This window comes from Corvus brachyrhynchos, unplaced genomic scaffold, assembly GCF_000691975.1.
Source record: "Corvus brachyrhynchos isolate BGI_N302 unplaced genomic scaffold, ASM69197v1 scaffold44, whole genome shotgun sequence".
NCBI classification, from domain to species: Eukaryota; Metazoa; Chordata; class Aves; order Passeriformes; family Corvidae; genus Corvus; species Corvus brachyrhynchos.
In genome coordinates, this window is record NW_008238359.1 from 8,234,910 (window position 1) to 8,252,401 (window position 17,492).

General features: G+C 40.1%; 1 protein-coding gene across 1 annotated transcript in view; it reads left to right on the forward strand.

Moving 5' to 3' along the window:
* FAT3 (FAT atypical cadherin 3) overlaps nucleotides 1-17,492 on the forward strand; it is a 338,586-nt gene that overhangs the window by 257,201 nt on the left and 63,893 nt on the right. Inside the window, exons 11-14 of the mRNA XM_008634940.2 lie at nucleotides 1-845; nucleotides 9,587-9,783; nucleotides 10,856-11,009; nucleotides 11,851-12,084. The exon at nucleotides 1-845 is cut by the window's left edge and continues 5 nt beyond it. Coding sequence (XP_008633162.1) covers nucleotides 1-845; nucleotides 9,587-9,783; nucleotides 10,856-11,009; nucleotides 11,851-12,084 — 1,430 coding nt within the window. The remainder of the gene's footprint in view (nucleotides 846-9,586; nucleotides 9,784-10,855; nucleotides 11,010-11,850; nucleotides 12,085-17,492) is intronic.

Genomic DNA, 17,492 nt, shown 5'->3' on the forward strand with positions numbered 1-17,492 from the left:
CATTCCTGTAAAGCATTCCCTCATTCCTGTCTACATCCATGTTTTACCACCGGAAACCATTTTGCCTTCTTTTTCTCAACCCCAGTATTCTTTCACAGTGGCAGAAGACACCCTCATAGGCAGTACTATTGACATTCTGCATGTTTTGCCCAATCAGGGTGCTTTGTATAGCATGGTTAATGGTAAGCTACCTGAAAACAACAAAGATGGGGTTTTCATCATAGAGAAAGACACAGGCCTCATAAAATTGGATAAGAGGCTTGACCATGAAATAAATCCCGCTTTTCACTTCAAAGTTGCAGCCACGATTCAGTTAGACAAAGTAGACATCGTGTTGACTGTGGATGTGGAGGTAAAGGTGTTGGATGTTAATGACAACAAGCCTGTGTTTGAAACAGCTAGCTATGATGCTATAATAATGGAAGGGATGCCTATGGGAACAAAACTTATGCAAGTTAAAGCGGTTGATGCAGATTCAAGTGCGAACGGGCAGGTCACATACACACTTGCACTGGAATCAGAACTGGAGAAGATCACAGAAGCATTCACCATTGATAGCAACAGTGGCTGGATCAGTACACTGAAGGATCTGGACCATGAGAAGGATTCTGCTTTCACGTTTGCAGTGGTGGCCTCAGATTTGGGGGAAGCTTTGTCCTTGTCCTCAACCACCTTGGTCTCAGTTACTGTGACAGATATCAACGATAATGCACCTGTCTTTGAGCACGAGGTGTACAGAGGATCAGTGAAGGAGAGTGACCCTCCAGGGGAAGTTGTGGCTGTTCTTAGCACCTGGGATGAAGACACGTCTGATGTCAATCGGCAGGTTAGCTACCATATTACAGGTAAGAAACAGCTTGCATACTTTCCTCCCATAACCAGCTTACTGAAGAACTGTACATGTGTCCAGTTCTAGGTTAATGTTTAGCAGGGTTTCAGCTGAATTATCACTGTGAATGAGTCAATTACATTCCTTTTTTGGTTTTTTTTGACAGAATTTGCAGCAAAGCTGAAAAGAGGGAGAGGAATGTGTGTGTGTCTTTGTGTCTGTGTTACTCTCTCAATTTTCTGAGATGAATGCTTCCTGATTTGCTGCAGTGCAATGTAGTGTAACCATCAACCCATCATCATTGATATGTCAGCTTGGAAACCATCATGACTTAATGTTTCAAACAAGGGAAAAGGAAAATTTTGTTCTTACAGAGAAAATCCCTGTATTTCCAAGCATTTAAATTTTTTTGGAAATAATGTTTTTCTTTTTGAGATAGGAAAGTAGATGCTTGAGCCACTTCAAAATACCACTGTTTGGAATGGGGAGTGAGGGTGACATGGATTGATTTTACATTATGGAGTGAGAGGATGCCATTTCTTACCAGCACAGATTTCTGGCCAGGGAAATAGTAATATACTTAGAAGCACTGGTTAGCTGCCATGCATTGTTACATACAGCATAAGGCAATTTTGATTACATTACTCACACATTTTTCAAAGCATAGTAACGTTGCTCTTTCCTATTGTGTAATATTTATTATCATTCTTTTCTCCTAGATTCAGCCTGGCTTTTGTGTAAGTATGTTATGAGTGATGAGTGCTGCAGTTATTTTTCTGCCTCCATCTTGCATTGTCCAATAGATTTTGTTAGGGAACAATTTTGTCACTCCCCCCAACCTTAGCAATTCAAGAGCTAGTATTAACTACCTAGTAATAACCAAATTATTGGAAAAATTCACATTTTTCTCACTGGATGGGATTTGACATATATAAGACCACATATAGGAAGCAGGCTGTGGGCAAAAATGACTTAACTAATGGGAAAATAGTTTGTGTATATTGCTCTGGAGGGCAAGGCTCCTACCCCTTTGTTAGCTATCAAAATGAAAATGGCTGTGGGATAGTGTGTAGGGAGAGGTGTGACACTCCAGTTAGGCACAGACTGCCTGTGTTACACATCAGAAGTAGCATCATTTTCAAAGCAACCAGGAATTCGTTGATTAATTGTAACTTGCAATTTTTCATTCACTTTAAAGGTTTGCAAAGACTATGTGTTTACAGTGTAATGTGCTGTAGGGTATTAGAAGTGGGGGCAAAAGTAGTCCTGTGGGGAAATTGTCAGGATTTAGAGGCTTTGGGCAAGGTGCTTTAGCTGCTGGTGACCTAGTTCCCACATATGTAAAAGTAAATAAGTAGTGCCTCATACTAGAGATTTTGGGATATTTGAAGGAGTTTGGGAATCCCAGTGTAGGAAGTACTACGGGAAATGAGAACCCTTATGTTTGTAACAAATATATGTTAGTGCACTGTGATCGTTGGCTTTGTTCTGAAGTCTGGCAGTCATCTCTTATAATGAATTATGCCTTTAGTTACATAGTGTTTTTTCTTCACATACCTGTGCTGTTAATTTAGCAAAAACTGGACTTTTGAATAACAACTGTCAGATGTGACTCAAAAATTACAGATAATTATGTACCTTAGTTTGTATCACAGTTCAAATATGACAGATATTTTGCTGTTCTATTAGCTTCTGAAAACATTAGATGTCAAAGCCTGAAACTTTCTTTAATTCCTACTGTACAGTTACTAAAGCACATGGTCTCAGAAACTCCACTTCCTTTGAATATATCATTTGAGCTTGGGAAATGCACAAGAAGAAATTAGGTTCTTTTGATTAAATTGTCAAAACATGTTAAAATACAGTTTCACTCACAAAATAGTCTATTCACACTTTACCTCAAGTTGATCTGAGGAAGTGCTCTTGAGTATTTCATGGAATCAGATTAGCTAGATGGTTATTCAAAAGCTGTGGCTTTCTGGAGGCATTTTGATTCATAAAAACTTCTGTGAATACAGTAAACTCTGAGGAAAAAATGGTAAATTAACAAAAGGGAAGAAGAAAACAAATTATGAGACTGTCATTTGGATCCACCAAAAAACAGCTTTGTGAAAATGCATCTGGAGAAAAGTAGCACACAGAAGACAGATGGAAGAAATCATCATTTAGAAGATAAGAGAAATAAACATTCTGGGTCAGATGTGATCACTGAAGAGTCCTTTGTGCTCTTTTGAGAAATACAAGTGCCTGTTGCAGTCTTCTGGTCAATCTTGAAAAGGGGTAGATACATTCTGGTGGATAAATAAATATTCTGCTTGGATTCCTTCAGTTTATGATTTTTTCCATGATTACTGGCAAGTAGTTGCCATTTTCAAATCCACTTTCATTTGCATTTGATGGTGAGGGAAAAAAATTTTGCACTTACCCTTTGTTTCTTGTAGTTCAATAGCAGCTGTAGATGTTCACAAAGCAAAAGCACTAAACATAAATCTTAATAGAAAATCAATAGGAAGTGCAGATGGCACAAATGCACTTAGGAAGCACAGTAGTTTTCTTTGAAGGCTCATTTGAGGTCATTGCCTATGTCATTTGAGGCAGTTTGCCTAAAACCAGGGCTCTTCTGATGTCTAGCCAACCTACACCCAGCCAGATATTACTGAGTTTTAAGAGTGGCAAACCATGAAAAGCCACCAGAAAAATGTCAGCTGCCAAGACATTGGTATGGTAAAGTGTTTTGTGTTCCTCAGTGAGGTTAATCAGGCTTCATCAGGCACATAAAGCTAGGGAGTCAATTGTCTTTAAGCTTGGTTCAGCTGAATACAAGGAAGATGAACAGTGTGTTTTGGAAGAAATAAGTGGTATTGTATAGAGCAGGTTATTTGCTGGGTTGATAGCCCAGTATGAGCAAAGGTGTGGCTTTTGTTAGTTTTTGTCATATATTTGAGATACTGGAGTTGTGGAGAAGTGGATGTTTCAGCATGTGGGAAGGCCTTGTGTTGCCATTGCAATTTTATGGTAGTAAAGCTAAGAGGATTGGATTTGCCATTTCAGAAGCTCAGTAAACATGCAGCGTCTTAAACTGGGAGTGGAGGATAAACCTATTGATTTTGTGTGATGCAAATGCCTAGAGTTCTAACGGGGAATTGAAAGTACCTAAATAAATGCATAAATGTAAGACAGAAGCTAAATAAATGAGTTAGTAAATATTCAGTTCCCCCTCCCAGATGGGGGCATTGCAGTGAAAACTGATGCTGTTGGCTTCTAGTTTTCCATTCCCTTTTAGCTGCTATAATGGCCTCTGTGTGTGCTTTAGTAATGATGTGTGTCAGGATTTGTTTATTTTGGATCACTGTGTCTCTGCATTTCATTTGTATCTGGCTGTTTTCTTTCTTTACTTAAACTTGAGCTTGATTTGGCTTTGTACTATTTGCTGACTAGGGAGGGAGGGAGGGAGAGCATTATTTAAACTTCCAAGTAACAAAAGATAAAAGATACTGCTGATTCTTTTAGCCTCAAAGCCTTTCTAAAAAGTTACTGGAGTGTTTTTTGTAGCTAGCACTTCACTGTTGTGACATTCAAAGTAGAACATAAGAAAACTGCCAAAAGATTTTAAAGAATCCATTAATACATGTAGTCAGGAGGCTTCCGTTTAGAAAAGCTACATTATTCAGAGTGAAAAACTAATTAATTAGAATGCCCCTAGGAAACTGAATCTGCTTGCATATATTAGTGAAAATGTTAATTAATCACTGCAGAATGAGGTCTGCATCAAGACATATGTATAAGTCGTAGGAAATGGTTTCCTGGGCCACAGTGTGGATTTTTTTGCCTTTCCATTTTTAAAAATATTTCCTTGATGGTATTTTAGTTTTATATCTCATTATTTTTCTTACACATTATAGTCCACCTTTGCCTTCCATCAATAAAGTATAGAGCCAGTCCTGAGAAGTTAAAAAAAAAAAAAAAAGTGCTAGTGAAAAAGACATGCAGATAAACCACTTCTCCTGCTTATTGCACAGGTTTCTTGGTCATTCAGATTGATTCTTTTCTGCTGGAGTAAAAGGGAAGAAAAGACATCCCAAGGACCATTTCTTTATACATATTCCCCAAATTCCTAGGTATGATTTTAAAGCTGTTCCATTAGCAACAAAGCAACAATAATTTTAAAATTGCTCCACGGTAGTGTTACTGCTAACCATAAAAGCCACCAGCTAATTTTAATTAGATTTTACCTTTCCTCTTTTCTTTGCAATGGGATGTCCATACCTTGAGTGTGTTGCTTCCTGTTGGTCAGGACAGTTAATCATTTCCTTTTGAAAAAGGAGTAATATGAAGAAAAGCCCTGATTAATATAATGAAGCAAATTAAGAATATATAAGTCTATTTTTATTAATGGTTTACAACATTAAACTCACTATGACAAGATTACAGCGTTTTATGAAGGAGAGTTAAGCTTTTTTTCTGCTGGCATTGAACTGAATAGAGGGAATTTAGTGTCAATCAGCAGGGGGTCTGCCTTCTTTGAAGTCACATTCAGACTCAAGTTAGTGGACAGATTCTCATTTCCTTGGATTGTATTCAGATGTGGCCAGTTGTACACATCAACACTCTGTGTAACCCTCTTTAGAAGAAATGTGTGTTTATATGACAACAACAGATTAAACAATGTGTCCTCTGGTGATTATTCCAGACTGTCATAGAAACCAGTGGGAAAACTGCTTGGTTTTCTGATCAAAAAGGATGGTTTTCTATCAACAGAGAATATCTGTATCTGATACATGAATTTAGTGCTCTGTAGGATTCAAAAGCCTTTTATAATTATAATGCCTATCTGACTAATTTTCTGGAAATCTTATTCATTACAACTTGCTTTTTTTGGCACAGTCACAGCTAGCACAAATGGTGACTCTTAACAAGAAAGATTTGCTCAGCCTGACTCAACTGACTTAGTTTTCATATTAAATAGAAACCAGTCTATCTTGTCACTGGTAGCTAATGAACAAGGCATAGATTAGAACCTGTGACCTCTTTTCTGCTTTTTGATGTGGAAAGAAGGTATGGAATGTAACGCTGTCCGCGTCATTAATTGTTGCCTTCCCTGATGGGGGAGATGTTCAGATTTTTGCCAGGAGAAAAAAGGAGGTGAATGGGACTTCATGCTTCTCAGTCTCCAGATAGGTGTTTATTAGTTCTTATCTAAAGAGTACAAGCCACTGGCATGGCCTAGACATAGCACAGAGCAGAGAATGCAGCAAGAAGACAACTTACCAAGATCTCACAGCCTTTTTAAAGGTAAATTACCCAATGAAAGCTTAAAACGCAAGATATTTTCACTTTTTTACCAATGTCCAACAAGTTCCTAAATCACGTAGACAGGAACTGCGGAATTCTGTATCCAATCATCCCAAACCACTTTTGCTGCAAAATATGGAGTTAGTGAAGAAGGAGAAAGAAGCTTTTAACTACAACGTGTCCTCCATTTTGAGGTTTTCTACTTCTATCTATTTACTATGCAAATAGACCTAAAAACTCTAAATTTTTCACCCTGTGATAATCTCACATAGTATTCTATCACCTAATTCACACCATTGTAGATTCAAATTCTTCCCAGAGGCTAGGCAAATTTTCCCATGGACAAAGGTCAAAACCAGTACTGTCCAGGGGGGTAAAACCTTTCAAAACAGTCAGAGAAATATTCTCTGCATTCTAGGTTCCCACATCTCCCCCTCCTGTTTGAACCAAAAACACTTCTTTGACAGCTTTGTCCACGGCTCATCCAGCACAAGGAAGTATACAAGGCACACATACTAAAAGAACTACAACAATAATCAATACATACAAACCTATCTTGAAAATTTTTCTCCTGAGGGTGTAAGGTCAGACCAATTGAACGAATTGTTCAGCAAAGATCCACTTTCTTCTCCAAGTTTAGCTATTCCATCCTCTAATTGCTGTATACTTTCATGGATGGATTCTGAATGATCCAACAAATTCATACAACACATACCTTCAAATTCTTCACATCCATGTCCATGCACTAATAGAAGATAATCAATTGCTGCTCTGTTTTCCAGAGTCACCTGTCTCACACTCTGAACATCAGTTAACATATCGCTCAGTGCGAGAGAGACAGCACGAGAGTTCTTACTTAGCCAGCAGCCCGATTGATCCAATTGTCTTAAGGCTGCTCCTGCAGCAGCACCAGGTAAAAGGAGAGCTGCAGAAAACCTTTGTCCAAAATTCCAAGCTGCAAATTTGTCATTACAATCAGATGTATATTACTCAGCAAATCTTTTCTCCCTACTCTTATGTTCTTTTACCATTTTTGCATTAGGCATTAGCAAGGAAAGCTTTCCAAAGCTGCATGGACCACCTTTGACGTTTGAGGGGATTGCAGACCAAATTCTGTCCCCACAAATGAGAAACATCCCTTGTGGCAATTGTAATGGATCCTGGTTGGACGGTGTGTTCATCTTTACTGTCGAATTGCACCAAGATGTTGCATTTTTATATATTTTTTAATTGGGAGTGACATTAGGCTTTTCTGGTTGGTTTTAAGCTCAGCTTCCCGTTCAGACCTCCTCTGCATTGTTATTTTGCCAAAAAGGTCCCTGAGAACTGAAGAATTGTGACAACAGAAGCAACATCAGAGACACTAATTGCCTGACAACAGAGTCAACACAAATAAATTGAGCCTTGGATTTTTTTTTTTTTTTTTTTACTACTTACTTATGCAGTCATTCAGTGCCAATACTAGAGGGGAATGTTCAAGAACCTGGTATTTCCGTCCAGCTTGTACAGATCCCATGACACATGTCAGAACCCTGATTAATTTGTAAGCAAATGCACACTAGCATGTTTGACATTCTTGAATGTGTAACAAGAAAGAATAAGCGTTCCCTTAATGGTTTAATACTTTTGAACATGAGCAACATCAAAAGTAGTTCTGAAATTGAATTCCTGTAAGGAGAGCATAGGAGAAAGCTTAATATGGTGGGCAAAGAGATAGTAGTGGGTTAGCTGCAGTTACAGTTAACTCAGTGGAGCATCATGGTGCTTTTTAATATGTCCTCACTCAGTTTCTGTAGCACAGGAGTTTGCTGTGACTACAGTGCTCTATCCTAAATTTTTAAATGTGCAGATATGTTTTTGCAGACCAAGCTGGGCACAGAAGACTGGGTAGTTGGCTTTACTGGCTTTGGCTGGGGTAGAATTAATTTTCTAAGTAGAATCTGCTATGAAGCCATGATTTGGATTTGTGATGTCACAGGGATGTTTTAGTCACTGCTGAGCAGAGCTTACACAGAGTCAAGGCCTTTTCTGCTCCTCATCCCACCCCACCAGTGAGGAGGCTGGAGGTGCACAAGGAGTTGGGAGGAGACACAGCTGGGACAGCTGATCCCAGCTGACCACAGGGATATTCCACACCATATGGCATCATGCTCAGCATATAAAAGCTGAGGGAAGAAGGAGGAAGGGAGATGTTCAGAGTTAATGGCATTTTTTTTCCCAAGTAACTTTCAGGGTGACACAGCCCTGCGTTCCTGGAGATGCCTGAACACCTGCCATGAATTCCTTTTTTTTTTTTCTTATACACAGAGCTTTTGCTTTACCCATTAAACTGTCTTTGTCCCATGAGTTTTCTTACTTTTATCCTTCAGATTCTCTTCCCATTCCCACTGGGGAGGAAATGAGCAAGCAGCTGTGTGGGTCTGAGCTGACTAGCACAGTTAAGTCATAACATTGGTTTAAAAGATTTTACTGTCTGGTTTGACAGGAGGTTTGTATCAGACTCAGAGAAAAGTGATTGAAGGTGTTCTCTTCATGTACCAGGCAGGAGACTGTACCATTTCCGATAAAAGAGTAAATACTGTTGGAAGCATTAATGACTGTGCCTGCCTTAATTATGGCATGCTTCTGCATGTGACATGTCCGTCCTTCCTTCCTTCCTTTCTTCCTTCCTTCTCTCCTGAGGACGATGTGGACCAAAACTTTCCCAGCCTCTTTTTGTAACCAGGCAATTTAATGATGTGGAAGAGCAGCATTGCCGGTTTCAGTGTCACTGTTACGGCACGGTAAAAAACTCTTCTGCTTTATCTCCTGCACGCCTTTCACCAGCTTTCACTCTTGGATGCATTTGGTCTATTTGCACTGTTTATCTTCCAACTGTTCCTCAAATGACCTCTTGTTAGGACTATTTAATACTAATGTGTCTCCCTGTGTCATATAAACTGTTTTAAAAACTAGAATTTTAATAAGCGCAAGAATGGCGCAGCTGTACGATAAAGCTTTCATTAGAGGATTTCTTAATAGAACCCACTTCCAGTCCTTGATTGCATAATCAACAGCTAATGAACTTGTCTTGGTAACAAGAGCTACGGTGTATTACATCCTCTCCCGAGAGTAAGTGGAAAGACAATTGTACCAGCCCGAGAGGACTATTGATTGTTCACAGTGTGAATTTGATTACCCTTACGGGGAACTGAACAAGAGATCATCTTCAGCTCTGCTAAATGGATTTTTTTTCCACTGAAAGTTATCGGTTCACTTTCATACAGGGCATTCAGGGGGCAGTAAACACAGGGAGTGTAATTTCATTACAGATTTCCTGAGTCTGCAAGTTTGGAAGCACCAAAGGCTGTGAAAGAAATTATGGCTGCTTAGTTCAGGTCCTCTGCAATGTGTCTCTGTGTTTAAACCCAGTGGGAACTCTGAAGGGACACCACAGCTCATTGTGTGTTGCTTGTCTTGTTGCAGGAGGGAATCCCAAAGGGAAGTTCGCTCTGGGACTGGTTCAGAATGAGTGGAAGGTTTATGTTAAAAGGCCTCTGGATCGGGAAGAGCAAGACATTTATTATCTGAACATCACTGCCACAGATGGCCTCTTTGTGACCCAGGCTGCTGTGGAAGTGACTGTCACTGATGTTAATGATAATAATCCAGTTTGTGAACAGGTGAGTTAACACCACCCACGGCAATCGGCCGCCGTGTTGGGAGTGATGCTTTCCCTATGGGTGTCTCTTGCTGTGTGCAAGTATCCATTCGTAGGCAATGCTGATTTTCATCCTTATGGTCTTAGTTGAAGAACGTGCAGTGATCTGGGAGAGAAATAGGATAAAGCATTCCTGTGAAGCCAAGATTGAAGGATCTTACAAAGCTTGCAAAGGAGTCTTGTATACAGTGGCCTTAGTTGGCTTTACAACAAATGATGGGTTGTGAGGTGGCGTTGGGCAGCTACTCCTTCCCAGCAGAAAAGAAGGTGCTCTCCCTTCATAACCCAAGTGGAAATGTCATCAGTCTAGTTTAAAGTCCAGCTTTCCTCCACTTTCCAGATGCCAGACATCCAGTGGAAAAGGCAGAAGAATGTAGCTTGCTGTCCTGTTGTCAGGAATGCATTCAGTGTGGCCTGACCACAGCTTTCAGAGTGCTAGCTGTCGTGTATTCTGTGGAAAGGCAATCTGGGGAATTGATGTTAGTGCAATAGAAAGGTCTGTGTGAAAGAAAAGACATGATAAAACCCAGAGTTCCTTACTGGTACTACTCACAGAAAATAAATATATATTTGTGTGTGTGTGTGTGTGTGTGTGCATGCATATACTCGTGTAATTCCCTTCGTTACATTATCACTCACTGATGGATTACTGTCATTGCAAGAACTGTTCTACTACTCTGGGGAATCACAATCTGTATTTTCCTCAAAACCACTGGATGAGGTGATAAAAACAGTTGTTTCTGTTAGCACACTCATCAAAATTTTCATTTCATGGGTGTCAAGGAATAAATAGAAGATACAAAATCGTATCACATTAAACACCTAAGATGAGCTCTATTCAGAGTCATAATTTGGCATTGTTTCTGTGACACCTCAAAGCTTAACAGTGATTTGAATTTCTAGGAATGTGTTGTGTAAAGGAAAATTGTTTCCTGTATAGAAAGATGCACTACAAGTAGTTTTTAAAAAAAGGTTGTACAAAGACTGTAAAATACTGCTACAGCATAGCTTACCTGTCTTGTTTTTGACTCTAGGTTGCATACACAGCATTGTTTCCTGAAGACATTCCATCAAACAAAGTAATTCTTAAAATCAGCGCTAAAGATGCTGACATTGGGTCCAATGGTGAAATTCGCTATTCTCTTTATGGTTCTGGGAACAATAAGTTTTTCTTAGATCCAGAAAATGGTAAGATGACAACCAGATGTTTCTGAATAGCCTTAATCCCTCAACATCTGAGTGCTGGTTTCCTTACTTAGGTTACACTTGGCTTTCAGGTGGTCGTTCCAGTTTTGGCAGGTGTGGGTGAGCATTTGAATGGTGGAGGGAGAAAGAGCAATGTCTTTGTTGGTCAAGTTGGTTGTTATAACTAGAACAATGGATATTGATCCTTTTGTTTCCCTGCAGACTTCAAGTTAGATCAGAGATTTATCATAGAACCACAGGATATTTTGGGCTGGAAGAGAACTTTGATGGTCATCTAGGCCAACTCCCTTGCCATATGCAGAGTCATCTTCAAATAGATCATGTTGGTCAGAGACCCATCCAGTTAAAAGTTTCTTGGGCAACCTGTGCCAGTTTTTCACCACCCTAATCATAAAAATTTTTTTCCTTATATCTAATCTAAATCTACCCTCTTTGAATTTAAAATCATTCCCCTTTGTCATATCACAGCAGGTACTGCTAAAAAGGATGTGTTTCTGTGTCTAGGAGTCTATAAATCTTGAGAGAGACAGAAAGACTTGGAAAAACATGGTGGCGTTCATACGGGTAAAGCTGTAGGCTGCTGTAAAGCCACCATGAATGGCTTGTCATCCCTGCACTCATATGGCACCTCACTTTTTTGGGTAAAGAGGAAGGGAAACTGATGCTACTGTGAGTTTTTAATCCATTCATTGGAATAAGCAATGTTGGTTTTGTTTCTCTTTCCTATTTCTGGGAAACACATGATTTTGAGACACTTAGGCTGTCTAGAATTAGTGATGTTGCTGCAGTAATAATGATAGCTGCTGCTTTTAAACAATTTCAGGTGAGCTGAAATCTTTGGCCCCTCTCGACCGAGAGAAAATCCCTGCCTACAACTTGGTTGCCCGAGCCACTGATGGTGGTGGCAGGTTTTGCCAGTCAGAAATCCATCTTATTTTAGAAGATGTTAATGATAATCCACCAGTGTTTTCATCTGACCACTACACAGCTTGTGTTTATGAGAACACAGCCACTAAAGCTTTGCTAACAAGAGTCCAAGCAACTGATCCTGATGTCGGTAAGTGGACAGCATTGCAAAAAATAATTGATGTTCATGAAAACTCCATGGGTTGTTGGAATTACTATGCAGATTCATTTTACTGTTGCTAAATTTCATTTTCTCCTCCTCCTGCTTCTTTATCCTCCCCATTTCTTTCTCTTTCTTTACATCAAAATGATTGTGTCTGAGCTTGACATAATGGTGTTACAAATAGAGAAGCATTGCAGCAGCCACAGAAGCATGTAGTCTTCTCTTGATCAGCAATAGCTATGTTTAGGGGAAAATGATCGTTTGGGGGCTAAATTGTGACTTTCTTCCTTCCTTCAGTGGTCTCACCTCTTTTCTTGAGCCATGATTTTCAATACCCATGCCTCTATTTATGCAAATAATATAGTTACATGCCACAGGGACCTATACCTGATTAATCACAGCTTTTCTAGAATTTTATACTGCAATAGCTCCCATTTGTTCCAGCTGGTTACTTTAGCATAAAACTATTGTACACTGGGAATGTACATTATAAATGTTCTGGTTATTTAACTGCACATTCTTTGAAAGTGTAATAGTTTATTATATGAATATCTTAGCCTTGAAATCTGGGCCCAATTATAAATATTTAAAGGGGGGGTCTTTTTGCATAATACAGCGGTAAAACCTACTGAATATTAGAAAATTTTTTAGGTCATTCACTTGAGTTGAAATAAATAAATCCCTTAGTGTGGGTTTTTTTTTTTTTCTTCCTGTGTTTTGGAGATGTTTTGTAAAAACAATGGCCTGAGTAGTTTCACGTAATAAGCAGATCATTCAATGAAAAAAAAATATTTTTTTTTTCCAAGTACAGTGCATGCTGGAAGTCTCAGTTACTCGTGAGGCTGATAGTTTGGATATACAGGAATTCATAAAGGAGAAGCAAACATTCATTAATGTATCTATGAAGAGCTGCATTATATGCCGTGGTTGAAAACTCACTATTAAAATTATGATACTGTCCTGCAGTGAAAAGCCAATTACTGGTGGTAAACTACTGAACCATCTGAAGAGACAGTGTTGTTATTTTCCACTGTTGTATTAATTACCATTTTTCTTGTAGGTGAGATGACATTCAAGAAGAGAGGGGACACAATTAAAATAAAAAGTTGTCAATAAAAGTTCTTGCTAGCACCAACTTTACATAATAAGATGGTTAGTAAAGAAAAAAAAACCACAAACCATGAGCTAGTTGCTGTACCCTCCTTCTGAAACTAGAGAAGTTAAATGGAGGGATGCACATGAATGAGAAGGGGCTGTGTACTTCCTTAATGCTTAGACCTGAAAATCAAACCATACATTGTATCATTAGAGAGTGACTTTTTAAAAGTCCGTAAAACTGGATTTTGTTCTAATTACTGTTCTGTTAGTCCCTACTAAAATCACTGATTCCCTATTGCTAGATAATGAATGAGTTCAGGCAGAGTAATGTTCCCATGAGAGAAAAATATATTATTGATATTCCTGATGGGCTGTGATATTCCTCTAAGGCGGTTTGCAGTGTTATCCTGAAAAGATCAGTGGAGGCAGTAATCATTATACAAATAAATTTTTAACATCTAGGAAACATCTTGCGATCAGTCTTAGAATTTGCCCGCTCTGCTTTGGGCTTGAAGGGCCATGTAGTATAAGGACAGGAGCATGAAAATTGAAGCCATTGAGAGAAAACTTGAGAGAAGTCCCTTCGTGGTCCACAACTAAACACAGTTTAACAGAATCCTGAAAATACTGTGGTTGGGCACTGTTGGATAATTACAACAATTTCCAGTTATGAGAAAAATAGTGTTATATCTGCCTTGTGCCTTTGATATCTGTTGAAGTTTCTGATCTCATAATATCCTGTGAAATTACAGGACTGAACCATAAATTTCTGTTTAATATATTTATAATTTGGATACATACTTAGAAACTGGACACACTGAGGGAGAATTGTACCAGCTGGACACACTGAGGGAGAATTGTGATTCTTCTTCAGTGTTTAACAGAAGAAAACAGCTTTAACTGTTTAGTAGCACACAAGTTTATTTTCCATAACCTCTACATACAGCTGGGGATCTTAAATTACATGGTCTCCTGAAGAAGAGAGAATATACATAAGTCTATTTGTTAGGATATTTTAGTAGTTTTAATTGAAAACAATCCTTTCTCCCATACTGCTGCGATTGGAAATTTTTGATATTTCCACAATACGGTATTTGCTACTTACTCACCACCAGCAGGTTTGGAAATGTTCAAACTAAGAAATGAAAGCAAAATGCTGGTTTTACATTTTTTCAAGAGGTTCACAGGAAGCAGTGAATTTTTCACCTCCCACTGTCTCCAAAGCAAAGTGCTAAAATTACTCCATTTTGTTCAAATTAAGGCACAAGAAGAGCTGGAGTGAATTCCGAGGTGTAATTACCTGAGCAAACCCATCAGACAACTACAATATCACCCTGTTTCAAAGGAATTAGGGTCGTGCTAGGGCAGCAACTCTGAGGAAAACTACATGGGACTTTGTGGCAAGTATGATGTTAAAAATTTGATAAACTTCAGAATAAACGTGGAGCCCAAACCTGAGCTGCAGGCACATACTCATTTCCAGTGCTGCTTGTCTTTTCTGCATGCACAGTGAGTTGTGGCCTCGCTCACACAGTGCAAGAATGAATGACAGCCTCATCCAAGCTCAGCAGTGCTTTAAGCGATGGTTAAATCCTGCCTCACTTGCAGATGCTGTGCTTTGTGAATGACCTCCGTGCTCAGGCCTGTTTCCAGGATGATTGATGGTGTAGTCTACCAAAGGCATGAGCACTTACTGCACTAAAAATGAACAGTGCATTATCCATCCTTCTGCAGTCTTCTTCATCACCACTGGGGCATCAGATCAGCCGTCCAGATCTGTAGTCAGTTTAGTGATTTCACTGACCGATTGATTTTTTTTTTTCTGGGTTTATGATGAGTATGAGGTTCTAATTCTGCTCAAAATGGGAATAGCCTTGTCAGGCAGCTCTGTCTTGCCTGCCACTGCGTTAGCCTGTGTTTAAAGCCATGGCTGGTAGTCATCAGGCAGATCCTCCCCATTCCCTGCACAACCAGCCAGTACAGATGGACTGGGCAATCTTGGAGCCAGCACCTTGCTTATATTGCGTGCAGCCAACAGGCAGGAGAACACAGGCATGTAGGTGAAAAATTGGCAGGAGTGGCCTTTATTTGGTTGCAGAGTTCATGGCAGTGTGCCGACTGCCCTGCTCTGTGTTCAGCTGCCCCTCACCCCCAAAGCCCTTCCCCAGCCCAGGGCCCATGCCCATGCATCACACAGGAGCTGTGGTAACGTGCATTCTGCTAGAGCCATCTGGTATCCATGTTTTGGTTTGGGAGGGCAAATCTAGGAGCTTCTCAGAGTCACTGATGAGACTGATCTGCTTCTTCCTTGAATAGCAGGCATCTTGTCCAACCACCCCACTCAAGCAGGACACCTACAGCAGATTATCTAGGACTCAGTCCAGATGACTTTTGGCTACCTCCAAGGATAGAGAATGCTGTTCTCCAAGGATTGAGTGCTGTGCAGCGTGAGCATCCTGGAGGTCCTCTGGGAATAACCAGAGACCTGCATTGTGAATACAGAAAACAGTGTAACATCCTCACCATGATCTGTTGTACGTTAAAAGAAAGTGTAGTTTGGGGAAATACCCTCCCATATCTTACAGCAGATTTAATAGCACTGAGTAATGCAACCTAGAAAAACAATAAGCAATGTGCTACTTTATTCAAAGTGTTTTCTTGCTTTTGTGTGTAGGTTGCCCGGAGTTTTAAATGTGTCCCAGCTTCTGCGGGGCTTGTAGCCTTGTGAGCAGAATGGTCTAAGGTTTATTCAGCAATTCTGAAAGAAACATGCAGGTAGTTTGGGGGTCAGTAGATTTGAATGGTGAGCCTGCATTTCTGTTCTTTGTTCTTAGCATTTGAAGCTTTGGTACTTAGGTGGGTGTGGGAGAAAAAATGGGTGTTGAAAACCTAATTCAGGAAGCCAGGGTAGGATCTGAGACCCTCCCAGAGATATGTTTATACAGCCAGGTTATATGGGTTAGTTGTGGTTGAGTTTGATTGTGTTCTTTAAGCAGTTGTATAGAGTTAAATATTATTTGGACCAGGGTTTATGAGAAGGACTCTGTTGCGTGGAGGGCTGTGAGCCCTTGGCACAAGAGCCCTCTGCACTCCCTTGGAGGAGAGAGGCCTCAGGGCAAGACGACCTTCCCTAGAGATAAGCAACCTTCCTCTGGGTCATGGTGACAAAGTGAACCACTCCCAGCATGCCTTGTTTCTATATGGTAATAGCCTGTACCCGTTGGTTAATCGGTTTCTACCCTACCCCCTGCCTTTCCCATAAAAGCCCCCTGTTTCTGCCCTTCAGTAGGGAGCCTTTGTCCCTGGCCTTCCCTTCACAGGGGCTGCTGGACAATGAAAGCTACCTCTGTGGAACTGCTATGCAAGGCTCCTGTCTCTCTGTCCCCAAGTTTGCCTTGGGTGATGTCACAAAGGGCTGAATCACAGGAGCTGGAATCACTTGTAGCTGAGAAATCGCTAGACTTCCTGAAATCACTTGTTGCCCAGGGAAGCCGGTCAGCACCCCTGGAAGAGTTGTTCTTTGCAGGACGCTCTCTCTAGGAAGGTCGTGGCACACCGGGTTGCCCACCCCCGGCCCCCTGATAACAACACTGTTGTCACCTGATTAGTTTATTTGTGTTTAATCTGGAGAGTTTAAATCAATCAAGTCTCTAATCAGTCTGATTCTTGGTGCGGGGAGCTAATTATTCACCTTTTTGCAAAAGGTGGAAAAGCCTCAGCAGAAGAGACTCAGCCCTTCTGGGGGAAGTTGTTTGACCTTCTTAGGAGGAGACTTCTGCTTCTGAAACCCAAACTTCTCCACCAAGAATAGATGGGGAAACTGGCAAACTGGGGTGACAGGAGTGACATTTTCTTTCAGCTTCTGATGGAAAATTTTATCTTGGATTTCAAAGAAATCTGTAACAAAACTGATATTTTTCCTGCAAGGTTTGACCTCACTGATTTTGATGTTTCAATAAATATTTGCTTTGTCCAAAAAAGCCCGAGCCCCTACCATGTGTGCTCACAAGTCAAGTGCACAGGAAATAAGAAATGTCTTTTCTAGGGAAGAATGATAATATGACTTCTCCTTCAGGTTTCAGCCAGTCCAGCTTAGAGTGCACCTACCTCCAAGAGGGAAGCAAGCATATTTTATCTTCTTCCTGTCCTCTCTTGGTGTCAATGAGAAAAAAAGGAGAAACAACTAAAGCAATAAAAATGAACTATCTATCAGAAATAGCAACCAGGGAATATCGATAGTTCTCTGAGGTTTATCACTGGTTTTTAGAAAGTGGCATCAAGATGCTGGTGAGCCCAGC